Source organism: Podarcis filfolensis, assembly GCF_964270895.1.
Source record: "Podarcis filfolensis genome assembly, chromosome: 9".
NCBI classification, from domain to species: Eukaryota; Metazoa; Chordata; class Lepidosauria; order Squamata; family Lacertidae; genus Podarcis; species Podarcis filfolensis.
The window spans coordinates 76506525-76533033 of record NC_139610.1 but is presented as its reverse complement, the minus strand read 5'-3'; the positions used below and the strand labels follow the sequence as shown (position 1 = coordinate 76533033).

The 26509-nt window shown below is 50.9% G+C and overlaps 1 protein-coding gene and 1 long non-coding RNA gene across 3 annotated transcripts in view; one reads left to right on the top strand and one right to left on the bottom strand.

Moving 5' to 3' along the window:
- Positions 1 to 13293, top strand: part of EXOC6B (exocyst complex component 6B) — a 215447-nt gene extending 202154 nt beyond the window's left edge. For both annotated transcript variants that reach the window (XM_083571233.1, XM_083571234.1), the window contains 2 exons: positions 4550 to 4662; positions 8845 to 13293. In XM_083571233.1, the coding sequence (XP_083427359.1) occupies positions 4550 to 4662; positions 8845 to 8971 (240 nt within the window). In that variant the 3' untranslated portion in view covers positions 8972 to 13293. The remainder of the gene's footprint in view (positions 1 to 4549; positions 4663 to 8844) is intronic.
- LOC310742534 overlaps positions 1 to 26509 on the bottom strand; it is a 353556-nt gene that overhangs the window by 307440 nt on the left and 19607 nt on the right. The window lies entirely within an intron of this gene.

Here is a 26509-nt window from a genome sequence, read left to right as displayed (position 1 = left end):
CGAAAAGTGAACTTGGGGACGAGTCTGCTCAGCCTTCGGGAGGACGCCTCACAGAAACCAGAGGAGACCCAAAGGCTTCACCTCCGAAAGATCAATTGTTTGCTTCTGAGCCGCCTTTTCCTCTGCTAATTGCAATGGACTGGAATGGGCGGCCTGGTGGTGGTCTTGCTAGTTGGCAATGAATCACGTTGCAAGGTTTATGGTTCTTCCTCACTGGTTCACCTCTCCATTTATCCTCTTTTCCACCAGGGATTTTCTCTGGCAGAGCAGACTCAGAGCAGGGGGCTCACCAGTGTGGACTCACTGCCCACTTGCTGTGCAGGGCGCCACGCTGTCATGGTTGCTGTCGGGGGGGGGGGTGCTGGATCCCAGTCCCAAGAGGATTAAGCCTCTTCCCAAAATCATCACCAACAAGGGCAGGGTGTGCTCTGCGGTCCAGGCAAGCTGAGGTCAAGCACTGAGAACTGGCCTCGGTCCAACTCGACATCCAGGGTCAAGGTCTGGGGTCGAAGGAGATGAAACCAGCCTCAGGAGCAAGGAGCTCAAGACTCATGTTGCTTCCTGCAAACAGAAGGCTCAAGAGCAAGGCCTCATATCCTCTTGCTTCTTCAACTATGCCCCGATCCAAAACTGCTGGTGGGGAAGGTATTTAAGGGCATCACTTACTCATGAGGAGGTCCTTAATTTGGGAGCCTCACACATCAACCCTGGGCCTGTGGACACATGCTGTGGCTTTGCTCTTTGGTCGGGACCAGAACTTTCGGTGCCGGCGTTCATGCTTGGAGTGTGGCTCCACCACCTTCTCCTAACAGGACCTCAGCGTTGGTTCTGGGGAGCCCTGTCTGCTCCCCAAGCTGTGGGGTGGCTGCTTCACCCTCCAAGGACTGCATGTCTGGGATCAGGTCAGGGCCAGGCATGGCAATGAGTTTCTCGTTGCAGTTTTGGCTGAAACAATGCTTGATTTAGAGTCCTGGATTTGGCAATAGCGTGTCTCCGTGGCTGTGGGTGGTCTCCGGGATGGGGATGACGTGGCAGGGAGTAGCTCCGCGATTGGAAGGTCATGTGTCAGAAGCAGCAGCCTTGTAGATCCACCTGGGATGTCTCTGGGCTGGAGAGCTTTTAATTGTGGCTGGTACTGTTTTAACCAAACCTGTATAGATGTGCCAGTGTCGAACTGGCAGAGAGATTGACGTATTCAATGCAAGCTAATTGCATTGTGCTTAATGGGATTCTTGCACTTTGTTACTCGTTGGGACAGGCTTGCATGCAAACCTCCTCCCCTCTCCCCTTTTTCAAATGTTTGTGTGACTCTGGGAAGCCGCCCTTTGCCCTCTGCGCCGGATGCCATCAGCTCCTGCTGCCAGTGATGGCAAAGGCTGGGGGCTTTGGAAGGGAAGTTAGTGTGCTGTGACCAGGAGGAAGGAGTGTTTCAGGGCCAGAGTGTCAAGGCTGCTCCTCAAGGGATTGGGCCCAGGCACACCCTTGCACCTCCTCATGAGGAGACTTGGGGAGAGAGCTGCACTGCCTAGCCCCCGAAGATGGCTCTGGTTTTCTGACTGTAGCACAGGGGTCAGCAAACTTTTTCCGCAGGGGGCCAGTCCACTGTCCCTCAGACCTTGTGGGGGACCGGACTATATTTTGAAAGAACCCACCCAACTCTCCCCTCCCTTCACCACAGCACCAGTCGAGCCCCAGTGGCTGCTTGCCTGTGCCTTGCGAGCGGCAGGGGCTGGCGACGACGGCAGCGGAGGGACGATGTGTGGCGCAAAAGGGCTGGCTCCGGAGAGGGGCTGCTGAAAATGGCACTCAACAAAGCCCAGCCCCCTTCCTCCTCTAGGCAGGGCAGGGAGAAGCCAGGAGGAGGGAGGGAGGAGGCGCCGTCGCGGTGTGTGTGAGGGGGGTGGGGAATGGCGCAGCCCAAACAATCAGAATCCCCATGCCGATCCACGTGGTGATTCCCGGACTGTCTGTGGGCCGGCTCCAGAAGGCAGTTGGGCCGGGTCTGGCCCCCGGGCCTTAGTTTGCCAACCCATGCTGTAGCACAAGGAAGGGCTGAACCTAAGAAGAGCCTTGAAGGATCAGGCCAGTGGTCTGCTTAGTCCAGCATCCTGTTCTCGCAGGGGCTGGCCAGATGCGAGCAGGATCTGAGCATAATAGCCCTCTCCGCTCCTGTGCTTTAAAAACCAACTGGGTTTAAGAGCATCGCTGCCTCCAGCCGTGGAGGCCAGTAGCTGTCAGTGGCCGTCTCCTTCATGAATGGACCCATTCCTCTATTGAAGACATCCAAGTTGGAGGATAAAGCTGGGGGTGTCAGTCAGTTTGAGGGACGGGGTCTGCTGCATGCAGCATCTTGGGGTGAAACGGAAGGTTGTGATTGAAGGCCTTTCCCCCCACCCCTGGCCCTGAGAGTGCAATCCCAGGTCTTGGAAGAGCTTCTGACGGACGATCTGGCACTGAAAACACCTTGAACTCTCTGGGACCTCTCCCTCTCTTCCCCATCCCAGGTCCCCCACCCAGCCAGCCGCCTTGTCTCCCTGACATGCACCAGGTTTACGGTCACCGCCGTCCCTCCTGCACGTCTCTCTGCCGGTGCTCACGGCATGCAGAAACACCGGCAGCCGCAGTGCTTGAGCCACGCAGCCCCCACTGAACTTGCAAACTGCGGCTCCCCCTCTCCCCTCCCCCCCCCCCCCGCCACCCTGGTGCGCTCTGGGCTGTCAAGTTTGATTTATGGAGCTGCACCGCCGACTCTCTGGTTTGAAGAATTAATGGTATTTGCATATTTTTATTTTGGAATCTGCCCCAGAAGGTGGCTGCCAGAATGCGTGGAGGAGCCTGGGCTTCAGGGATGCCCTTGTGCAAAAGGCTCTTCTCTCTCCCCCCCCCCCCGCTGCCCCCGATTTAGTTGCGGAGGTGAAAAGTTTAAACAGTAAAACCAATAAAACCGCATTTATGTGACAGATAAATCGTCTTGCATTGTCAGAGTTCCTGGCGAGAGAACTTCCCGCCCCTCTGGTTGCTCTGCGAGTGCAGCAGCCGCCCTGCGCGAGGGGAAGGAGGGAGCCCTCGGAGGCATCGCAAGCCAGAGGCCGCGTGTCCACAAGATGGATAGGGCTCAACGGCTGTAAAACACACAGGCCATCCATCACTGCCGCTCCCCTTCGTGGCGCTGGGGTGGGGCGCGCCCGAGGAGGAAGCCGCTCTCTGCTCCCCAGGGGGATGCGCTGGGGGAGGGCGCCCGGTGGCGCAGAGCAGAGGGACACCACAATCACCAGAGGACAAATTGGCCTGACCCTGGCGCCTCTGCCCGCAGGCCCAAGGCTCGGGTAGAGGGCTCTGCAGCCGGATCTGAGGGTGTCCAAAATGCACAGCTTGCAGTGTCTAGACTCTGCTTAGTTGTGACCGGGAGGCGGGAGGCTGTCGCCCTGTTCTCTGGGCTTCTGCACACTTTGCGCAGAGTGGCTTCTCGCACGGCAGTGCCACCACCCCTTTCTGCCACCCTCCTCCTGCGCATTGTGCCGTAAGAAACTCCAGTGCCACATTCCCAGGTGCCCCCTGCTAAACTACAGGTCCCATCGGCCCTTACAGAGTTGTAGTACGAAACACCTGGCAGGAACCAGGTTGGCAAAAGCTGTTTGACCGCAACAAGGAAGGGCAGGGTGGTGCCTCAAATGGCATCTGCACAGCTCTGGCCGTTGCCAGCTTGGTTTATCTTCTTTGGGGTCCTGGCCCAGAGGGAAAGGTGTTTTCCTGGGGAGCCCAAGGCTCGTGTGTAGAGATTTCCAGTCTGTGGTGTAATAGTTAACCTTCGAAAATACAAATAAACTTTCCTCTAAGTGAGAATTAGGCACCTTTGCTCATCTAAGCCCTGTTACTTCCCAAGTCATCAGACCAAGGGACGTGTATTTCCTTTAGAATGCAGAGTTTCTGTTCCTCTCCCGGCACAAGGCTGCCTCTGGACAGGGAAACAGCCCCCTCTGTGGCGCTTGGTTTTTCAGGGAGCCTGGGCACTGTTGGCACAGCCTTTTCTGCCCCTTGGCTACCCTGGGTTCTTGGTCCTTTGTTCCTCCTGCTCAGCCCCACTTTGCCCCTGGTTTCCTGTGCCAGTCATCTTTCCCTTCCACTGCCCCAACCCCACAGCCCAGGCCTGACCGGCCGCTTGCTCCCCTTGGAAGCAGAAACACACTGAACTGGATCCTCCTTTCCTTTTGCCTCCCTGCCTCTGTAGCACTTTGTGAGTGCAGACTGCCTTGGGTTGGAAAAAATTATAGAATTGGGGGTGGGGGGAACACACTCCCCTCGCTGACCCCTCCCCGGAAAGAATATCCCAGATCTTAAAGCATCCTTGCCAGCGGCCCTCCTAACAGCCCTGTGTGGTGGGCTGCTGGCATTCCCATTTTACAGGTGAGACAGAGGGCAGGGGGCCCCTGGCAAAGCCCAGAGCCAAGGGCATCAGCAGCCCCTCCTCTGGGGGCCATGTTTCATCTCCGAACGTGTGCCCCCCCGATGTTCCTCTAAGCTGTAACCTGTTTCTCTCTGTGTGTTTCAGCTCTTAGATCTGTTTCTCCAGTGGGATTGGTCTACATACCTGGCCGACTACGGGCAGCCGACCTGCAAATACCTTCGCGTGAATCCCACAACGGCGCTGATCTTGCTGGAAAAGTGAGTGCCTCAGCCGAGACATTCTTCCGATGGTTTCCTGGCTTGCTTTGACAAGCAGCCGCGTTCCCTCTGGTGGCTCCTTCCATCGCCTCCGCTGCCTGGCCTGGGCTTCCAGGAGGGAGGAGGGTGGCTGCTGCTGCTGCTTGCGCTGAGGTGCTGGGCTGCTGAGCACCCCTTGCCCTCTGCCCCAGAGCCTCTTGCCACGGCTGTGACGTTCTTGTGCTGTTCTGTGTGTCTTGCGCAGGGGTGATTTCCCTGCCGCAGGTGGTTGTCTTCGCTTTGTGTGTGCGCATGGGGCGGTCAGAGCGAGCTGGCTGGCAGAAGTGTGCAGAAATCACCAGGGCTCCACACAGAGGTGTGCACAAACAGACCGCTCTGCACATTGGGGCATTGCCAGAGCATGTTGGACAGTGAGAATCGAACGCAGACTTCTCCCACATCGCCCCATTAAACTGCATAGCCTTTGCTTCCAGTTCATATTCATTCAATTATAAGAATGCATGAATTGATTGACAGAAGAATCCAACATACAAATGAAATCAGGAAATTTAGAAACAGGTATATATATAACTGATACACTTCATTGGCTAGGCAACCTGACTGACATTGTCCTTCTGTGTGAGATGCCCAGTTCTTCCTGGAGAGGGTGCAGATTGACCAAGCATATAAAGTCTCTCTTAATGGCACCATTTCATGTCTCTCCCCCCATGGGAATGAAGGCAATTGCCAATGCAGGTTCCCTGCTGAATTCTCACTCGCCACTGCCGGTGTCACCAGGAGGTGCTTCTTTGCCTCCCCCGGTGGCTTGGCACACTGGATGTGAAAAGTGGTTCTCAATTCCACACAGCTGGATGTTGAGGAACGAGATCCCTGCCCTTCTCTCTTCGATAGGGCAGCAGCCAATCAATTTTGGGGAGGATGCTGGGTGCTTTGCAATTGCGCCAGTACACCAGGGGTGGGGATCCTTTGGGCCCAGTGGACCATGTCTTTATCTCCCCCACCTCCCACTGGCCAGCTTTGGCAGGTGGGCGAGACCTGGGTCAGCCCCCAGAAGTCATAATGGACACCTGTCAAAGTGCAACACTTCCTAAGAGCCTGACAACCTGCTCCGACTTCCTTCCTTTGTGCTGCTCATCCTTTTGCCAGCCCACCTGGGTGATGCTTCCTGGTTTGGGCAGAGGAGCCTCCCTGGGCAAAATGGTGCCATGCCTCTCTCCAGGGACTCCTTGCCGCATTCCCCTCTTGCTTAGCTGCTCTGGGACCCAGCTCAGAGCATGTGTGTCAAAGTCCTGGCTTGGCGGATCCTTGCTGCTCGGTCATCCCACCTCCCTCCCTCCATCTCTCGGGACCAGAATGGCTTGCAGGGTCACTGGAGTAGATTTGCCCAGGTGGCCAGTGGCCAGAGAAGCCACTTCTTAACTCCTCTCTCGGTTTCTCTCTCTCTCTTTCTCCTTCCTCACTTCCACAGGATATCGCGAGAGTAAGTATGTGGCTCGTTTGGGGGCTCCTCTAGTTTTCTTCCCTGTGAGTCCTTTTATTGTACTCAGTGGGCGCAAGGCAACCGGTCCTTCTGGAAGCAGCCCCTCCTGGTAACTTTATCATCTCCAATCTGCTAATTGCCCTTTCAAACAGGATGGCAATCTCAGCCAGGGCTGCTCTGTATTTAGAGATGAGCTTCCAACAAAACGTGGGGCAGTTTGAGGAGGGTTTTGGCGGAGGGTTTTGGCAAAGGCGTCTGGCCATTAATTCCCTCCTAACTGCTCTGTTATTTGTAGCCCGATAGCCCCACAGGGAGACCCAGCCGGGTACCAAGACCCTTTCGTCAGGCTTCAAGCACACTCGGATGTCCCCCACAAATCCCGTAATTTATTCCTGATGTTCCGATGGTGGGTTGCCTGGCGTGGAGCAGCCTAGCCTAGTCCACAGCCTTCCAGATGTTTTGGACTACAACTCCCATGACTCCCAGTCTGCTTGACCAAAACGTCTGGAAGGTGCTGGGTTGGGCTAGGCTGCCGTAGCCCTCCCCCCGCCCCATTTCCCGTCCCATGTGTGAGGGCAGTTTCCCTACTCAGAAGTTTAAAAACGAGTGTTAGTAGGCAGCCAGGACCACTCTTCTTAATGTCAAAAATTCCACACCCAAATAAAAGACGGATATGTTCAAGAGAAGTTTGCTGTTGCCCCTTTTTCTGGGGGCTGTAACTGCATAGTAATTGGAGACCAAGGAAGGGCATAAGACAGAGGATTTCAACCTTCTTGGGTCCACGGCCCCCTTGACCAACTACATTCAGGAGCCCAGTTAGGTCACCTCTTGCCTGCAGAGCTGGCAGCCTCTCACCCTTTTTTGAATACCCTTGCAGAGTGTGCCCTCCTCTCCTCTCTCCTCTCCCTGGGTGTCCTCTGGGCAACCGCTGCTGCTGCCCTGGTCCCTGAGCTGCCCCCCACCCTGCCCCAAAGAGAGGTGCCTCTCGCAGGCACCGTTCATCTGCAAAGCTTATGGCCAGGGCTTCTGCAGTAAACACCTGTGCAAGCCTTTGGGAGGCAGAGATGCAAGAGGACACCAGAGGAGGGAGGGAAGGAAAGAGAGACAGAGGCCAGTGTTGCCCACTGCACCTGTGACCATCATTCAAGGCACCCCAGGGGGCCATAGCACACTGGTTGAAAACCGCTGGCCTAAGAGGTTTTCCTGAGCCCTCTCCCTTCTCTAAGGAAGCCCACTTCATGCCTTCAGAAATCTGTCTTGTGCACCTTTCGTCAATTGGGTGCCCTCCTGAATTCATGGAATCTGGAGGGCAGCGGATCTGGTATGTGGTATTAATTCCCTCTAACAGCCCAGAGAGACACCCCAACCCAGTTCCCAAAGCTCTGTCATGTGTTGCACGCTCAGGTCCTCACAAATCACCCGCCCGCCCTGGGCAATGCAGAGCGCTGAGGGCTGAATCCTCAGGGGCAGGAAAGCCCCCTCTCTGGAAGCAGGGGCAGACCCCAATTTGCTTTGTCCATTAGAAGTGCTATTATTATTTCATAAAACTTATACAGCATTTGATTTTTTTAAAAAAGCGCACGGTGGTTTACAGAAAATATAAAGCAGTAGCATTATCCCTAAGGAAAATGAACACTAATTTATGACTTTCAGGAATTTAAAATAACACTTCACTAAAAACAGATTAATATTCGCACCAGCTTTCTGAATGTCTGGGTAGGCTTTTTTAAACTGAAAGGCTTTTAGCAGGCGCCGGAAAGAGTGCAGTGAATGTGGGAAAGGAGGCAGGAGAGGATATATTATTTATTAATATCCTTCCTAACTTGCGCTAGCAAGTTCTATAACTTAGCAGAGTTTTATATTCCCCTTTAAATGCACAGCGGGTAGCTGGTTGCAGGCTTGTGTAAGCCTCTTACATTTAGGTTCCTGGTAAGTCCCCTTATATCCCTCTTAAAAGAGTAAACACGCCACAGTCTTGAGTAAAGTATATAAAAGTAGTTTACTCACATTCAGTTCACAGTTGGATCCCTGAAGGCAGACTTAGTTACAAAGTATGTACATGTGGATCTCATCCCGGTGACTGCAAACTGGCAGTCACTGCAGTTCACACAACGAAAGGAAGATGGAAAAAAAAAGGGAGGAGGGCTTTGTGCCTTTTGCTTTTGTTATCTACACAAGTACTGTCATGCCCACCTCTAGTCACATGCAAGAGGAAGTATGTCCCAATCCAGGAGGAAACAGGAAGTTTTCGACTGACTGGACCAACCATCCCCTTGCATGTCCACTCTAGGAAAACAAGGAATGTTGTCTTTGCTACTTCTGTATCACATCCCACAGTGAAGGCACCTGCCTGGTGCCCATAGGCAGGGAGTTCCAAAGTTCCACTAAAATATGGAGTTCTTATAAATGCAGAACGGGTATTTGTGGCACCTGTGACAGAGCCAGTTCTGTGGTCGATTGGGCGCACGTGGCGAAAGGCAATCATGTAGCTTTGTGGGTGAGGAAGGGTGAATAAAAGGGCCCCTTTGGCACCTGGGCAAAGGAGGCACTGCCTCTGTCAGCTGCCCCTTCCCCAGCAGCAGAAGGGGGGCGCAGGGGCACCGGCTGGCATTGCTGTGGGCCAAGGGAGCCCCGGAGGCTGGGCGCCTGGGCAGCCTTTCTGCCTGCGAGGCAGTGACGCTCTGGTTTCCCTCCCTGCGCAGGATGAAGGACACGAGCCGCAAGAACAACGTCTTTGCGCAGTTCCGGAAGAACGAGCGGGACAAGCAGAAGCTGATCGACACGGTGGCCAAGCAGCTGCGAGGCCTCATCAACACCCACCACTCGTGAGGCGGGGGCCGGGCAGGGCCACGCGGCTGCCTGGGTGGGGCTTTGGAAATGCTGGGGGGGTAAGCCCAGCGGCACACAGAGGAGGCTTGTCCGGGCACCAGCGCGCCCTCCTCGTGGAGCCCTTCCTCGTGGACAAACGTGGCTGCTGGAGGGAAGGAGAGGCAAGGGCCTGGCAGGCGCCAACTGTTCCTGTATTGCCGTCCTCTTCCCAGGATTTGAGGCCTCTTCGTCAAGACCGGGACATGATCCAGGAGCCCAGAGCCCCGTAAACTCCTTCCAGAAGCCAAATGCCAGTGGGTCCATCGCTCTGGTGTTTGCTGACAGCGTTGGGTGGTTTTTTTTTTAAGGGTTGGGGCTCCAAACGTGCCTCAGCAAAGAGACATTTTATTTGCCTGCAATGTGGAATTGGTTGTTTGGGGTGTGGCTGTAGTAGGAGGATCAGCTGAGGGTCGTTTCCCATGGCTGGTTGGTGGTGATGTTTGCATCGCAAAGTCTCCATTGCTGGGCATCTTGGCAAGGCAGCTGGCATCACCTGTGCCCCAAACACCTTGCTTTGTATTTTCCAGAAAGGAGCGCATTGTGATGTTCAGAGTGTCCCTTTGTGACATCGCAACCGACAGCTGAGGGGGGCGGTCACTTCTCCTGGGGGAAACAGCTGAGCAAATTGGCCCTTGCACTTCCTGGGAGAGTAGAGAGACACACACCTTTGCGTGCACACACACACACACACACACACACACCCTTTCAACTCTGGCTGTTTGCAAATCGAATTTCAATTCTCTTCTCATTGCAGGCCTACAGTCAATTCATTAAGAATGGGGAATGGAGATATTTGAGCAGTGTAATTTTGGTGCAGGTTCTGTTTATCCATTAAGGCAGGCAAGGGGATCTACTGGGATCAACCTCTTCCCCATATGGCTGCCCCGCGAAAGGAAGCTTCTGTGAGTCAGACTGGCCTCTAGATTTGGGGGTGGAGGTGGGGTGGCTGCTTTCCTTCTGCTGCCTTGCCCATCCTACCTGGGGCAACGGCTTTCCCTGGCCCTTTCCACTTTGCTCTCCTGACACTATTTTTAAATGTTTCTTTGCCTGTAAGTTCAGCAGCGTCCCCCAGGGGTGCATTTTTAAGGGTTTGCCCGCATTGGAGGTGCCTGAGCCCCACTTTGTAAGCAGGTCTGCCTTGGAAATACATTTTCCTTCCATGCTGCCTGCAGCTACGGAGGGGCAGCCATGAGGCTTGAGGGAATGAGGTGGAAGAGTCTTCCTTTAAAATAAAACCTTACCCTAGCAGAATCTCACAGCCAGAAGGAGGGGCCCTTCCCAGTCCCCTGAGCCCCCTCTTTCCCTGCCTGGGAAAGGGGGTGGCTGGCTTGTGCCAGGCTTGTGGCCGCAGTGGGAAATTTGGGGGCGTGAGCCACTGGGCAACTCTGTTTACATCAGGCTAGGAAAGGTGGGTTGCCAGCCGAGTGCCAATGGGCAGCTTGTCCAGCCATGGGTGGCACAGGTCAGCAGCGCCCATTGGAAAAAATGGGAAGAGGGGCTGCCCGCCATTGCAGGGCACCATTCCTGTCCTATCCAGTTACACTTGTGCAGGAAATGTTCCTAGTGGCATGGGGGGGGGGTTGCTCCCTGCCCTGAGCTCCCTTGAGCCCTCAAAGGGGTGGGGGGCCTTCTTACTGGGCCTCCTGAAGAAAAAGATCTGGTGGTCCCAAATTTCTGCACTGGAATCAGTCAGGATTCCAATGGAAGACAAAAGCCCAACAGAAGCAGGTGTGTGTGTGTGCCGTGAGACGATGTCTGTAGATGGAGTGGATGTGGTTGGGAACTGCCAAAAAACCTCCCTGTCTAGAGGACCACATGAATCCCCCTCACCGTTTTGCCTTGTCCACCTCTGTCCCTATAAGGCGGGGGTTCTCTTTCCACTGCCAAAGGCAGAAGAGACTGGAGCAGGGTGTGTGTGTGGCTTTGGGTCCATCCAATGTTTTTGATTTGGATGTTTCTCCCGCATCTCCCAGAATCTCCCCCCTCCGGACAGACATCACCTGTGTGTGGGGGATTTGATGGTCATTTCCGGCTCAAGTTCCTTTTGGACGCAGTGGCCGCAGGTGTTCCATGCCCTCTTATGTTTGGGGGCACAAAAGGGAAAGGGGGTGATCTCCGCAAGAGGATCTTTGCCCCCAGTTGAACTGGTGCAGGTAGATAAGTCCCTCCATGGTGAATCTTTGTTCCGCTCTTCTGACCGGGTCTCTTTGGTGTGGCGTGGGGTGAAGCCGGCGACAGGGGATGGGAGGAGCGAGGGGGGGTGAAGCAGTTCTCTGCCAAACTGACATCAGGTCACCGGGGGTGGTTGCAGCTCCTGTCCTGGGAGTAGTTACAGCACTGAAAAAGGGGAAAGCCGGACAGCAGGCAGGCCTGGGCTTTGAAGGCTTCCCGGTTCCCAAGCTAGCTGCTTCCAGGTGAGGCCTCAGTTTGTGTCAGGAGCCAACCCATTCCTTTTGCTTTCCTGAGTAAAATCCAGAAGGGAGACTCCGCTGGAGACCCCAGCCAGCCACGAACATCCCGCAGCCTCCGACCAGGCCCTCCTTCCAGCCTCCTCGGTGCTCGATGGAAAGAGGGTTACCGGATCTGGGTGGGACCGACTTATCCACAGAGCAGCCCAAACTGAACCCCTCCTGGCCCTGATCCGGAGAAAAGGCTGGTTGGCGTGAGAAGGGGGGAAACCCCTCTGGAGCTAAAGGAGATATTTGTTCTGAGTGTCCGGTTTCAGTAGGGTCCAACTCCAAACCGCCCGTCGCATAACGGGGATGAGAAACGGAATTTTGGTGCTCTGCTCCCAATTAGCGTTTGGTTCCAGGCGATACAGTCCCACCCCTTCAAAAGGGAATTAATAATTGCAGCAGAGCGAGCGAGAGTGAGTCGGCTTCCTTTAGAGAAGCAAAGCGGGAGAGACGGGGCGGGTGAGAAGTATCATTATTAATAGGAGAATAAGTGGGGAGGGTGTGTGTGAAGAACAGCCACCAGCCTTTGGCTGCCCAGGCAATCCGAGCAGAAACCTGCCAGGGGGCGGCTTAGGGGGTGGTGCCCAGGCATTCCCTGCAGAATTGCAGGCAGGGTCCTGGGGCAGCTCTCTTGGGGTCTGCCATGCAGCCCCTCAGGGTGGCAAAGCGGGCTTAGTCCTGGCTGCTCCTTCCTCTTCCCTTTAAGACTTGAGAGCGGCAGGACTGGTGAAATGCTCTCGGGCACCCTGTATGCAAGTGCCCTTGCCCGCCAGCAGGGGCTTGTAGCTGCTCTAGAGGGGGGGTCTTTCCTCACCAGCCACCTCCTTCGCAGGGACCTCTCTTGCCCACATCCTTCCTGTCGACACTTTGCTGGAGATCAAAGCAAAAGTTCTTTGCTGGTTTTGCACTTGGGTTAAATCTGACCCCACTTTTCAAACTCACAAGGGAAAAAAGAAAAACCCCTCTCCATTGTATTGTTGCCCTTTGTGTTTTTTGTTTTTAAATATTCCTTTTGTATGTAGGTATTTTTTTAAATTGTTATTATTTTTTTTAAAGCCAGGCTCTTTGTTCCTGCAGAAACCGTTTCCATTAAGGGCTTGCAAATGTGATCGTACTGGGGTGGTTGTAAGGAAGCAAATGCTTTAGTGCCGCTGTCTGAGAGCCTGGCCGTCCAGGGCAGGCGGTCAAGAGTAGGCGAATGGTTTGGCCTCTCCTGGGGCCTCTGGAAGCAAGTAGTGCCCATCCTTTTGGCTTGACACACAGACCATCGCAAGAGCCAGCTCTCATGGCCCATTTTTGATGGAGCCGTCTTCTGAGCACTGCAACAGCGACGGCATAATTCACCACAAACCTGGAAATCCTTTGAGAAGTGGCTTTCGCCAGGCGTTGGGTCTCAACCACATAGCACATCTTAGAAGCAGTCAGAAGACCACTTGTTTGTGGCCCCAAAACTACCACAACCGCACCCAACACATGAGCTTCTTGGTAGTACGTTTATTAATTGCTCATTTATCTGTGTGCTTTTTTATTTTCTGGGTGTCTTCCGTTTTTTATTTTGAGGGGAGTATTTTGTAAACTAATGTGGTGAAAACAGCTTTTTTTGCACAAGTCATTGCACAAAAAGGGTGAAATGTTTAGTACATTTTAAGTTTTAACTTTAAAGGGATTTCTATCGGAGAGGGCTAGAACAGCTACTGATCTTAGGAAGGGGGGAAACGGGGGCTGCATGGGGCTGCTGTCTGAATGGCATTAGATATTTTAGCATGTTGATTTGAACTGTACATTTATTATTCTGTCGTAATTTTTATTAAAAACCATGTCATCCAAGAGTGTGAATGTGCACTTTTGTCTGAGCACCTCTCACCGGGTTGCCTGCAAGTCTCTCTCTCTCACTCACAAAATCCACCTCGCTCTCTCCCTGCACATGGATCTGGCTTTTATAGTAAGGAGAAATCTTGTGGCTCCCTTAAAGAAATGATCCCCCCCCCGCCCCCCGCCGCCACTTGTTTTATTTGAATAATAATTTGTACCTTCCTTGTCAAACCAAATTAGTTATTTTAAAAGGTAAGAACAGGAAGGCAAAAAGTTAGCCTCTCCATCTTCCCCTTTCCCGATACCCCCCCTTGCCCCCCACCTGGCCAAGGGTCTGCCAGTGGAATCAATGGGCACCAACAAAAACTGCTCACTTAACAAGGGAGCAAGGCAGGGCTGAAGATCCAGGCAGAGAGTGGTTTGATAATCCCAGCAAATGCCTCTGGTATGTGAATTCTGAATTAATCGAATTGATAGCACATATTTTGAATACCTGTCATTCAGAGGCGGAAATAAGAGGTGCTGCTGATACAAAAGAACAACCCACATATAATCAATAACTTGGCAGAACATCAATGTTCCCCATACAAAATGTATCACAGTCATTCCAGCACATTGCCTGCCCTTCGCTGAGTTGTTTGCAAACATCTTAACAACAAGAGGTGATGGGGAGATCCTCTCTAGATAGAACTGAGTCTAGTCCTGGGTTCAGGGCTCCCCCTCTCCTGTCCTCACCACTTCACCCACAATTGGAAGTACGGAATACTACAACATAAAATGTATTTATTTTCAATCATATTTCTAAACAGTTGATGCAAGGACGAAATTGTTGCCACCCTTTAAAGCTAGGTGCAGAATGAAGTGTGATTCTTCTCTGTGCATTTTGTTCCCTTACTCTCCTTTTCGCAAAAGAGGAGACTCAGCAACCGGACCTGCTTTCAAGACCTTAGATCTGAGCTATCGGCAGATCACTGACCAGAACACAGGTGATGGCCAGAGAACCATGATCCATGGGGGAAAGAGAGCTTGGTTTTAAATGAGGCGAGATAGCAGATCAGTTCATATGGAGACTTTCCACCAAAATCTAACAAGATGGGAAAGGGTTGAGTTTGCTTGCTGTAAAGTGAGCAAGGGAATTTGTATTATATGACTGTACTTAACTAAATGAATAAGCCACTTACACATGGATTTCAAAAGAGATCTGAAATGTTTCTTTCTATTCCTCTGCTACCCCACACCACGATGGGAAATACAAGAACATACAACGAGCTCTGCTGGATCAGGCCAAAGGAGGCCCATCGAATTGTCTTCACCATCATTTTATTTTTATGCTGCCTTTCCATAGTTAAGACCCTGCTCAAGGCAGCTCACAGCGTGGAAAGATTTGCATAATTACAAAAGTAGTCGTAAACAATAAATAAAATGCAGCCAGAAGCACGCAGCAAAGTTGAACAATTTTCACATAAATCATAAGAAGGTCTAAAAATAAAGATACCAAAAATATATAGTATCTACAACAGTCTTTCTTTGGCGATCCCTCGTAACTGCATAAGATTGTCCTCCATAAACACGGTTTTAAAAATGAGTCTGTAAGTGACTGCGGAGACCAATTCTGGATCCACACGTCCTTCCACAGTGGGGACATTGGTTTCCGGGAGGGAGTTGATCCCGGTGAGGGTTTGCCAAGCGTGCCTTCCTCTTAGCACGTTTCTCCCTTGCGTCCTGAGTGCCTTCAAAGCCCATTGTAAGGATGGTGTCACAGGGTGAGGGCACACCCTCCCCTGCAGCATCAGACAAGCCACAGCTGTCTAGCCGCCATGCCCACTCCTTGACCTTTTGTCTCCTCAGCTGTGTTCCGTGTCCTGACCTTTACCTCCTTTGCAAAGGTATTGCTCATTTCTCCCTGAAATGGGAACATGACTTGGTGGAGCAAGTTGCATAGATAACAAGGCAACACCCAGGGGGCTTGGGATTGGAGAAGTTGTAAAGGGCAAAGCGCTGGATGTATCTTGCTGGTTTTGCATATCTTGCAAATAAAAAGAGCTTCTGCTAAGCTAGCAATCAGCTTCTTCCTGCACATCTCACTTGCATCCCAACTCCCGTGTTGGCTTCGTTATTTCTACACCCAAGACACCTTTGGTCAAGGCAGTTCTCCAGCTGGAGCACTTGCAGGCCAGTGTTCCCAGTTGTTTACAATTGCTTTGTAAACAAGCATTTTGGTTTCCCTGCAAATGTCCCGGTCCTCAAACACTCTGCACTTCAATCGGGAGAAAGCCACACTCACAGAGCTCAGGCGATGCTGGATTTCGACATCAATGTCGGCCCTTGTGGAAAGATAACTGCCTAGGTAGGAGAAGTGATTGACATTTTCCAACATTACACCATTGAGTTGGATTTGTGGGTTGGATTTGTGCAGAGGGGTTAAGACGCCAGCCTCGCGGTAGCCAGCCAGCTGCTTTGGGGGGGGGGGAGGTGAGCCCCTCTGCCCACCTGCGATTCCCAGCAGCAGGTATTCAGAGTCAGAGGGGGAACATTACCATCATGGCTAGTAGCTGTCATTACTTATTGCAATAAAAAACCAAACAGAGTAGGAAGTGAAACAAAACCATTAAAATGCAGGGCAATGACAACCCTACAGAAATGCAACAAACCAGAACTTGTGGCATCCTCTGTGTCAGAAGCCAAGGCCCAGAGCATCTGGGTTATTTGGAAGGCCTGGGGGGAGAAAAGGGCATCACTTGGCACCAAAATGGCCACCTAGTTGATGGCTGTTCCCTCTGTGGAGCAGGGGCCACTGCAGACAAGGCCTTCTCCCTGGTGTTCGCTTGCCTGCCTCACACCATTTAACACTGCAAAGTTTAATTCAGCCGTGTCCTTTTTGATACGTTTGTGACCACTATTGCTCTGCTTGTAGTTGTCCAATGTTTGATATGTTGTCAGCTGCCTTGAGCTTGGTTTTCACTGTGTGTCAAGAGGTGTCTTCAGCTTCTCCAAAGAGTGATGGGCGTTCCTGAAGAAGAGGTGGAATCAAGAAGCTGTGGACCACCATCTTCACTCCTCCCTCCCCAAGGTATGGAAGATTTGGGACCCTGGCTTAGGGGCAGATCACCTATTTTTCTTGCAGAAACTTGCTCTGGTTTCAGTCTCCAGCGGCAAGACCTCAAGGTGAGCTCTGGAGAGCCCTGCCAGGTGAGGAGCCCCATGCAGTTTGACTTGAGGGTCAAAACCATCAAACTCTCTTGAGCACCTGCCTTCAGAGTTGCCCATCTCCTAGCCCAGCAGCTTCCCCGTCGCGTCCTGTGGTCAACCTCTGGACCTCCTCCTAACTTCTCGCCTGCCCCGCCTGGTCTAGACAGGTCCCCTACTTTCTGACATGCTCTCCATCTTCCCTTCCCTCCTCCAGGAGCCACACTTATTAGGCCCCCTAACTGAATGAAGCTCCGCGAGAGCCATCCATCAGCGCGACGAGGCCATCCATTACCCTGCCGGGCAGGAGGCAATTAGGGCGACGGGGCTGTAAATCACCGCCACTCTCCCCGTTGTGCCACGGGGGCCGCAGCGGACGGTGGCAGGGGCCGCTGGGCTCTGATCACATTTCCTCCGCCCAAGGTGAAGCCGCACCAGGGATGACAAATTGTCGTCCCACCATCTCCTCCTAGGGGCTCATCTGTCTCTCTGCCGATGGGACAGGTTATTGGATCTTGCCATGGATGGGGCCGGGTGGCGTTATTTCTCAACGTCGCTGTGACAAAGGGAAGTGTTAATGACCCCACGGAGGGACAGCTCAGCCCCATCTGTTTCCATTAGGGCTGCTGCTGCTTTTCCCGGAGTGTTTGGGCCGCGCTTCCGCTTCCAGGGGGAATCTTAACTCAGGGCTGCCGTACGTCTGGAAAAGTTGACTGAAATATGGCAACCCTGTCTTAACTTCCCCGCGTAGGGGCTTGCAGAACTTTTGGCGGCCTTTGCTGCAAGGATGGCTGCTTCCCCATGAGAAATAAAGGAGGAGTTAGCAATATGCCTTTCTCCTCTGCAGCCTCAGCTGCTCACAAAGCCCCCAAACCAATTATTCATCTGTGCTTCCGAAGCTCCACAGACCTGAGGAGAAAGCGATGGAGCTCTGAGCTGCACACCTTGATGTGATTTCTCTGGCTGGGGCTCATATATATCTTGTCACTGGAGGCTGCAGAGATAGAATCCTGCTCTCCTGTAGAGGGGAAGGTTGAAGCAAGACTCACAGAGCAGTTGGGGGATCCTGGAGGGGCCCATCTAAGCCAGCTTCGTAGAACCATAGAATTGCAGAGGTGGAAGGGTCCCAGACTTGCCTGAGCTTCTCCGTTGACTCTGGTAAAAGAGTGTAAGCTTACAACTATATGAAATATCCCTTTTCACATGCAACAAATGGTAACTTTCACATTGCAAAATAAATGAAGAGTTTGCATTTGTTGGCTTTCTGTACACGTGAAATACATTTTTTATACTCCAAACATTTTTATACTCCAAACAACTCCAAACAGTGGTACCTCGGGTTAAGAACTTAATTCGTTCTGGAGGTCTGTTCTTAACCTGAAACTGTTCTTAACCTGAAGCACCACTTTAGCTAATTGGGCCTCCTGCTGCCGCTGCGCAAAGTTCTTAACCCGAGGTAATATTTCTGGGCTAGCGGAGTCTGTAACCTGAAGTGTATGTAACCCGAGGTACCACTGTATTAATGTTTTGCAAGTTAGCAACAACAACTTTATTATTTATACCCCATTCCACAGGTAGGGCGCCACTACCGAGAAGGCCCTCTGCCGTCAAAATTAACCTCGTTTGATGTATGTGATTCAAAATGTCAACAAGTTGTTTAAGGGAATTATCTTAGACCACTTTGAAATTATTGCCAAGCAATGTATAAAACACCCTGATGCCTATATGACTTGCACCTATTTAGGATGTGTTTTGCACAGGGATTCCTGGAAAGGGTTACTGATTCCAGTGCAAAAGTTGCAACCAATGAATGAATACTTTCAATAATGCTCTGGTATCCTTACGTGGCAAGAGGAAAAGAGTTGTCTATCGCTGGCCGACAGAGGACAACATACCCCAGAATTATTCTCAGACAACCTCTGCCCACAGTTTCACAGGTGTTAAACAGCATAGCAAGGCCAGATTGTGGGTTGGGGAGTAGAACAAGCCCTTTGGGGACGACATAAAACCACCTTGGTTTAGAATCATCAATGACCCAGCCTTGTCTGCCATCCTGATACCTTCACAGCGTTCCAGTTTCCCAAATCCTTAAACATTATCAGGTGGTTAAATTGAGATCCTGGTCATAACACCTGAACCTCTTCCTTCTCCTTTCCATGCGTCACCTGAGTTCTGGGACGGGGTGGGGAGTCCCTGAGTTTAACATTTCTGGATTTCCACATGGTATGTGCTAATAAACTCTCAGTTACTACTAGTATAGAAGGCCCTTGACAACTTGAGACCAGTTTCCCTACGAGATCACTTTACCTGACATTCGCCCAACCGACCTCTTCCATCAGCAGAACTGGGACAACCTCAGGTGCCTCATAATACTTGTTCTGCATTTGTAGAAAGTTGGTTGTTCAGTGTGGCGGCACCTGCACTTTCGAACTCCCTGCCTCTTCGATATCAAGCAAGTGCCTTCGTCGTCCTCTTTTTGTCACCTGCTAAAAAGGTTCTTGATTAGACCAGTCTATGCACATACTTGGAATTTACCCTTTTCTTTAGTATTTTAACTTTTTGTATGTTTTCATCTATTGTTGTAAATTTTTGCTTATTTAATTGCTTTATCTTTTTGTAAACCACTTTGAGGTTTTTCTTACAATCAAGCGGTGTATACGTTTTATGAAATAAACGAAACAAATAAATATACAGTGGTATCTCGGGTTAAGAACTTAACTCGTTCCAGAGGTCCGTTCTTAACCTGAAACGGTTCTTAACCTGACGTGTGCTTTCACTAATGGGGCCTCCTGCTGCTGCTGTGCTGCTGGCGCGCTATTTCTGTTCTTATCCTGGGGCAAAGTTCTTAACCTGGAGCAACCACTTCCTGGTTAGCGGAGTTTGTAATCTGAAGCGTCTGTAACCTGAGGTACCACTGCACTCTTACCATATCCTAGAACTCAGGATTTATTGGCTACTGCTTTTAAGTGTTGCTGGATAGTTTGATGGCCTGGGGAACAGGCTGTGTCTGGCAAGTGTCACCAGGTGACCCCTTTTGTGCACAGAAGTCCTGTCCCTCAGCTGACCGCCAGGCTTTGCAAAGGGCTAAGCTAAGGGACGCGGGTGGCGCTGTGGGTTAAACCACAGAGCCTAGGACTTGCCGATCAGGAGGTCGGCAGTTCGAATCCCCGCAATGACGGGGTGAGCTCCCGTTGCTCGGTCCCTGCTCCTGCCAACCTAGCAGTTCGAAAGCACGTCAAAGTGCAAGTAGATAAATAGGTACCACTCCGGCGGGAAGGTAAACGGCGTTTCCGTGCGCTGCTCTGGTTTGCCAGAAGCGGCTTAGTCATGCTGGCCACATGACCCGGAAGCTGGACTCCGGCTCTCTCGGCCAATAAAGCGAGATGAGCACCACAACCCCAGAGTCGTCCACGACTGGACCTAATGGTCAGGGGTCCCTTCACCTTTACCCCTGGGGATGTGGGTGGTGCTGTGGTTTAAACCACAGAGCCTAGGACTTGCTGCTCAGAAGGTCGGTGGTTCAAATCCCCGCGATGGGATGAGCTCCCATTGCTCGGTCCCTGCTCCTGCCAACCTAGCAGTTCAAAAGCATGTCAAAGTGCAAGTAGATAAATAGGTACTGCTCCGGCGGGAAAGTAAACGGCATTTCCGTGCACTGCTCTGGTTCTCCAGAAGCGGCTTAGTCATGCTGGCCACATGACCCGGAAACTGTACGCCGGCTCCCTCGGCCAGTAAAGCGAGATGAGCACCGCAACCCCAGAGCCGGCCGCGACTGGACCTAATGGTCAGGGGTCCCTTTACCTTTACCTTTAAGCATCACCCTTGGGAAGTTACCCTGAGCAGCTGATTGTGGGGGCTTGCAAATAGAACAAGGCAGGTGGAGGGAACTTTTGCCCAAAGTTCCCCACGCCTGCTACAGGGCAACCGTGCTCATTCAGATGCCTGGATTGACTAGTGACCCACTTAGAAAAAGCCCTGAGTGACATCCATGGACCTTTGCACCTTAGCTCAATCCATCCTGGCTCTTAACTTCTGGTTTTCCCGCCCTCCGTGCTTTGATTTCTTAAAGTCATGTTTAAGATCAAAGGCTGGGCTCTCGCAGATAAGGCTTTCTGGCAAACAAGGAAGGAAAGTAACAAAGGATTGATCTCTTGGGTGCCGGGAAACACTTATTAGCTGGGGGGGGCAGTTTGTTGCTGGGAAATCTCCCAAGGCTACTCATTCCTGCAAAGTGGTTCCTTCTCCCTGGGAAAGATGTCAGAGGCTCCTGAATGGCAGTTACTGAGAACTGCCGGAGAGGAGAGTGTTGCTCTTGAGCTCGGATCCTGCTTGCTGGTGGTTTCCCACAAACTTCTAGCTGGCTAGTGTGAGAACAGGCTGCTGGACTAGGTGGGCCCCCTTTGGCCTGATCCAGCAGCCTCTTCTTCCGTTCTTAAGCAATGCATCCAGCCACACGCTCCATGTGCCCTCCTTGACCCCTTGCAAACTTTTTGAAACAGGATATATAAGAATGAAACAGGATCAGGCCAATGGCCCATCCAGCATCCTGTTCTCTCAGTGACCGACCAGGTGCCTCAATGGGAAGCCTATAGGAATCTGTGGGGAAGCCGCAAGCAGGATCCGGGCGCAAGAGTCCTCTCCTCTCCTGAGGTTTCCAGCAGATGGCCTTCAGAAGCATCGCTGCCTCTGACTGGGGAAACAAAATAAACAATTTCTTCCAGTAGCACCTTAAAAGGTAAAGGTAAAGGGACCCCTGACCATTAGGTCCAGTCGCGGATGACTCTGGGGTTGTGGCGCTCATCTCACTTTATTGGCCGAGGGAGCCGGCGTACAGCTTCCGGGTCATGTGGCCAGCAGGACTAAGCCGCTTCTGGAGAACCAGAGCAGCGCACGGAAACGCCGTTTACCTTCCTGCCAGAGAGGTACCTATTTATCTACTTGCACTTTGATGTGCTTTCAAACTGCTAGGTTGGCAGGAGCTGGGACCGAGCAACGGGAGCTCACCCCGTCATTGCGGGGATTCGAACCACCGACCTTCTGATCGGTAAGTCCTAGGCTCTGTGGTTTAACCCACAGCGCCACCCGCGTCCCTTATAAATAATTTATCATCATCATCATCATCATGCAAAGCAGGTGACTGACTCTTCCGGTGCATTTTGACAGCCTGGTTGGCAGAGCCGAAAGAGCCGCCCAGCCCGCCCTCCTTGTCCTCCCCATTCCCAGCCAAAGCCGGACGCGGGAGCAGCCGAAAAGCCCCTAATGAAGACGGATGGTCCGTGTCCCTCTCCTTCCTCAGATCCTCCCCGTTCTTATTGATGGGCTGAGGGGTGAAAGGCCGGGAGCACAATGCCCACGGAGGAGGATGCCGCCAGGAGGGGGAGATGTAAGAGAGCCCGGCTTGTTGTGGAGATGGACTGCCAGCTTGCCTTTCGCCATCCATCACTCCCAAGAGGCCTTTGCAAATGCAGATGAATGCTGGGCTCCTGTTAAGACTCGGCTGTAATGGAGAAGGGGCTGTTTGAGCACCATCCGTCTCCCAAAGGGGCTCCTGCCTGCCTCCTTGCCGCCTGTGTATCAAAAAGCCATCAAGGGAGGCCCCTCTCTCAACCCAGGCTCAAGCAGCAGCAGCAACGAAACAGTAGAGAGCAGAGGAGGGCAACCAAGATGGCCAAGGGTCTGGAAAAACAAGCCTGGTGAGGAACAGTAATAATAATAATAATAATAATAATAATAATAATAATAATAATAATTTAATTTTTATACCCCGCCCATCTGGCTGGGCTTCCCCAGCCACTCTGGGTGGCTTCCAACACAATATTAAAATACAGTAATGCATCAAACATTAAAAGCTTCCCTAAACAGGGCTGCCTTCAGATGTCTTCTAAAAGTCTGGTAGTTGTTTTTGTCTTTGGCATCTGGTGGGAGGGCGTTCCACAGGGTGGGTGCCACCACCGAGAAGGCCCTCTGCCTGGTTCCCTGTAACTTGGCTTCTTGCAGGGAGGGAACTGCCAGAACGCCCTCGGCGCTGGACCTCAGTGTCTGGGCTGAACGATGGGGGTGGAGACGTTCCTTCAGGTATCCTGGACCGAGGCTGTTTGGGGATTTAAAGGTCAGCACCAACACTTTGAATTGTGCTCGGAAACGTACTGGGAGCCAGTGTAGGTCTTTCAGGACCGGTGTTATGTGGTCTTGGCGGCCGCTCCCAGTCACCAGTCTAGCTGCTGCATTCTCTGCAGTCCCTAAACTCATTATCTGGAAGGTGACTTGCAGTGAGGGACCTTTCCTTATTTGAGCCCCCCACATTCTGGAGTTGAGCCCTGGGACGGAAACCGGATTCTGAAACAGACCTTAAACCAGAGTTAAATAGCAAAAAAAAAAAAAAAAAAAAAGGCCATGCAGGAGAACCTCTGAGACTGAATTTAGGAAAAGCAAGCATTGGTTTTGACTTGCGCTCAGATGCCATACTCCTGTCCTGGAGGCTGCCCATTTTATCTCAATATGGGGTGGTGCCCACTCCTTTGCAAAGGAAACACACTCTGCACGTGACCCAAGGCAACACTTTCCTGTCAGTTTGCACATTCCAGGCCAAGCGGTGGCAACGCAGACGAGTTCTGGGCCTGCGCCCTGGATCAAATTAGGTCGCTCTCTGACCCTTTGCGGAGCCGGGGTGAATTGGAACCAATTAGCAAAACCACTCCGTGTTGCAAAAGAGCTGAAAGGAAAATTAAAGGGAGACAATAGTTCAATAAATCAGGGGGTTGGAATGATGGAGAACAAAGGCACTGAAGGAATCTCACCCTGTCCTAGAAAAGGGAGGGTGCCCATGGAAGCGATTTAAATAAAAATAAAAGCAGCAAGAGGCCAAGAAATCAAATCCAGATTGATTCCCTTGGGTGGGTGATGGGCCTTTGTGCATTTGTGTGGTGGAAGGGGGGGGCTCAGGAAGCGGGGGCAGCATTTAATGAGGAGCTTCTAGCCAAGGGAGGTGGAAAACGAGGACTGCGAAAGAACCCCCAAACCGGCACAAGCACACACCCCCCAGGGACCCCCACCGGGTGCAGTGCATTCCTTTGCAACAGCTTCGAGGCCCACCCTCTCACCCCCCCTGCCTGGGCTTGCCCAAGGCTCCCCCCACCCAGCGGAGCACTGGCCGGGATTCAGACTGGGGGGGGGGTGTTGGAAGGAGAGATGCTGTAGGGCAGAAGCACCAAGAGCACCACAGGTGAGCCACGAAGGGCCAGACACCTGTACTCCTTGGGGGGGGGGGACAGCATGAAGCCCCACCACCTCTCTGCCAAAATTTCCAGAAGGGTGACTGTGTGTGTCCTCCTCTACGGTCCTCTTATCTTTCCAGTCCAAGTCTGGTTCAGAGTAAAATGAGCCCAGGAAAGGGAGAAGTTTTGGAACGGGACCCGCTGTTCTCACCTGGTCCACAGGTGTGTTGAGCAGGAACACGCAGCATCCGCTTCCAAGCTATTGCGAGATATATGTGGGTTTCCATTTAATTTACAGTTGCCCTGTTTAATTTTGCACCTATACATATAGATCAGCCCGTGCATGCAAATGTCTTTGCGAAAATATGCCATCTTCCTCCTCCTTTTGTGCGGAATATAACTGGCCATGCCCTAAAAAGCAGCAAATTTTTGATTTATTTTGATTTATTTAAAGAACACCTTTAAAGTGCCGCCTCCCCACTTTTCAGCCGAACTGATTCCCAGAGTGGCTGCCCTAAGATCAATTAACAACAAGACAGCCTCTGCCCACATGCTTGCAGTCAAAAAGATAAGGCAGGAAAGGAAAAAAGATGTGGAGGGAAGAGGAAAACAAACTTTCGCAATTCTTAGAGTTACACAGGACTTGGAATGGAAATCTCAGCTGAGGCGATGGAGTGATCCTGCTCCCTAGTTTCCACTCTGCTCCCTGGGCTCCTGCTTACTGTCTCCTTGGCACCAGGCAAATTTTTTAAAATTAAGGCCTTTTAACACCTTTAAGACTAAACAAAAAAAAAATTTTCTTTCCAGTAGCACCTTAAAGACCAACTAAGTTAGTTCTTGGTATGAGCTTTCGTGTGCATGCACACTTCGTCAGAACTTAGTTGGTCTTTAAGGTGCTACTGGAAAGAAAATTTTTTTGTTGTTGTTTTGACTATGGCAGACCAACACGGCTACCTTTCTGTAACTGAACCTTTAAGACTATTTTATCATTATTTAACATCATTTATTTTAGTTTCTACAAACAACAAAGTTTTGCTTTGAATTTGAATTGCTGAATCGTTGTGTTGCCCTCCTAATCTTGTGGTTACATTACTGTTGTGTGTTGCCCAGAGAATATTTTTTAATAAATGGAATCAGCCGCCACAATATCAAAAAGGTTTAAATTCTCTAGATGGGACAGCACTGAACACTCTTCCTGCACCCCCCCAATTTAAAGTTAAATCAAAAGCACTGGAAGATTCTCTCGGGGTCTGCTGCCCTTACCCACCCCTAAAGCATTTATGGCTTGCAAAAGGGACCTCATCGGATAGGAAGCATTTAATCAAAGGCAATCAATTCAGCCCCCCAAGGCAGTAACTCCAACAGGAAGGCAGCAAATTTTGAATTAAGGCATTCAGAGGGTTTGGAGTGGGCAGCAGCTCCCCCTCCCAATATCCCAGTATATTTTTTAAAATAAAAAAGCCCTAAACATTAAAATATCTGTAAACTCACAAATGATTAAAGCCAGCAATTTGCACACATTGCTGCTCTTCTCTTGAACTTCCCGCTTGAACTTCAGGGCAATTCATGATTTTCTTGTTTTGTGTGTGTGTGTGTGTGTGTGTGTGTGTGTGTGTGTGTCTGCTGCTGTTGCAATGGAGCAATTGATGAATTCCTTGCTACTTTTCCTGATAATGTTTGGTCACATTTGACTTTTCTTTTAAAAAGGATTTGTAACCCCACCCATCCTAAAAGCTTTCTGCAGCTAACAATCAATGAAAACAATTGCCCCAATGCTGAAAATGCCAACAAAAAACAAAAATATTGTTGCATGCATGGTGTAGAATAACACAGTCTCTACCTTTTATATAATAAAAGCCTTCAGGAGAAGGAAAGGAAAACATAAAATGATTGCCTTTTTTGACATAAAATGTTGATTTTGATGTTCACAAAATCTGGAAATTTTTAGATCAATGTGGATATTTTTAGAAGTCTTCCCTGCAGGAATTTTAAAGGGTCTCACCAATATTTGAAATACAAAGTTTGTTGTTCATTTGTTAATTTAGGTGCCAGAATGAAATTAGGTTTTTGGTTTAAAGGAGTTATTAGTTTTGTTTTGTTTTGTTTTGTTTTGTTTTGTTTTGTTTTGTTGTTTTGTTTTGTTTTGTTTTACAAAACAACCACTTACCAGCAAAACTGCTGGTTCAAGAAAGGCTGGACTCCTCATTGCAGCTGTTTTTTGAAATAAAAGTTTTAAGTAACAGCTACTTGCAGTGGAATGTTTGGTTGCTGACAGGGAAACGTACTTGAATGGCAGTTGATTACAACACTGGAATGTCTCAAAAATAATTGTTTGGAGGTGTTCATAAAAATAGAACTTCAGCAATTAAAAAAAAAATCCTGACATGTGAGAGTGAGTGTGCTCTGGGGACTTATTTTAGCCATGCATAATTTTGAAATAATATAAAGCTTTGGATGTGCACGTTTACCTTAAGTTTTTTATTGCTGCACCCCATCGTTAGGAGTGCCGATGGAGAAAATTTGCAGGGCTAGAAGCCAGAGGCCTAGAAGCCAGAGGCCTTTCTCTTGGGCATGGTGGGCCAATTGGTGCCAAAGAAAGATAGAAATTTCTTTATGTACGCAACAACAGCAGCAAGAATTCTCATCGCAAAGTATTGGAAGACACAAGAGCTACCCACCCTGGAAGAATGGCAGATGAAGCTGATAGACTATATGGAATTGGCGGAAATGACTGACAGAATCCGAGACCTGGGAGAAGAGTTGGTGGAAGAAGACTGGAAGAAATTCAAAGACTATCTTCAGAAATACTATAAAATCAATGAGTGTTAAAA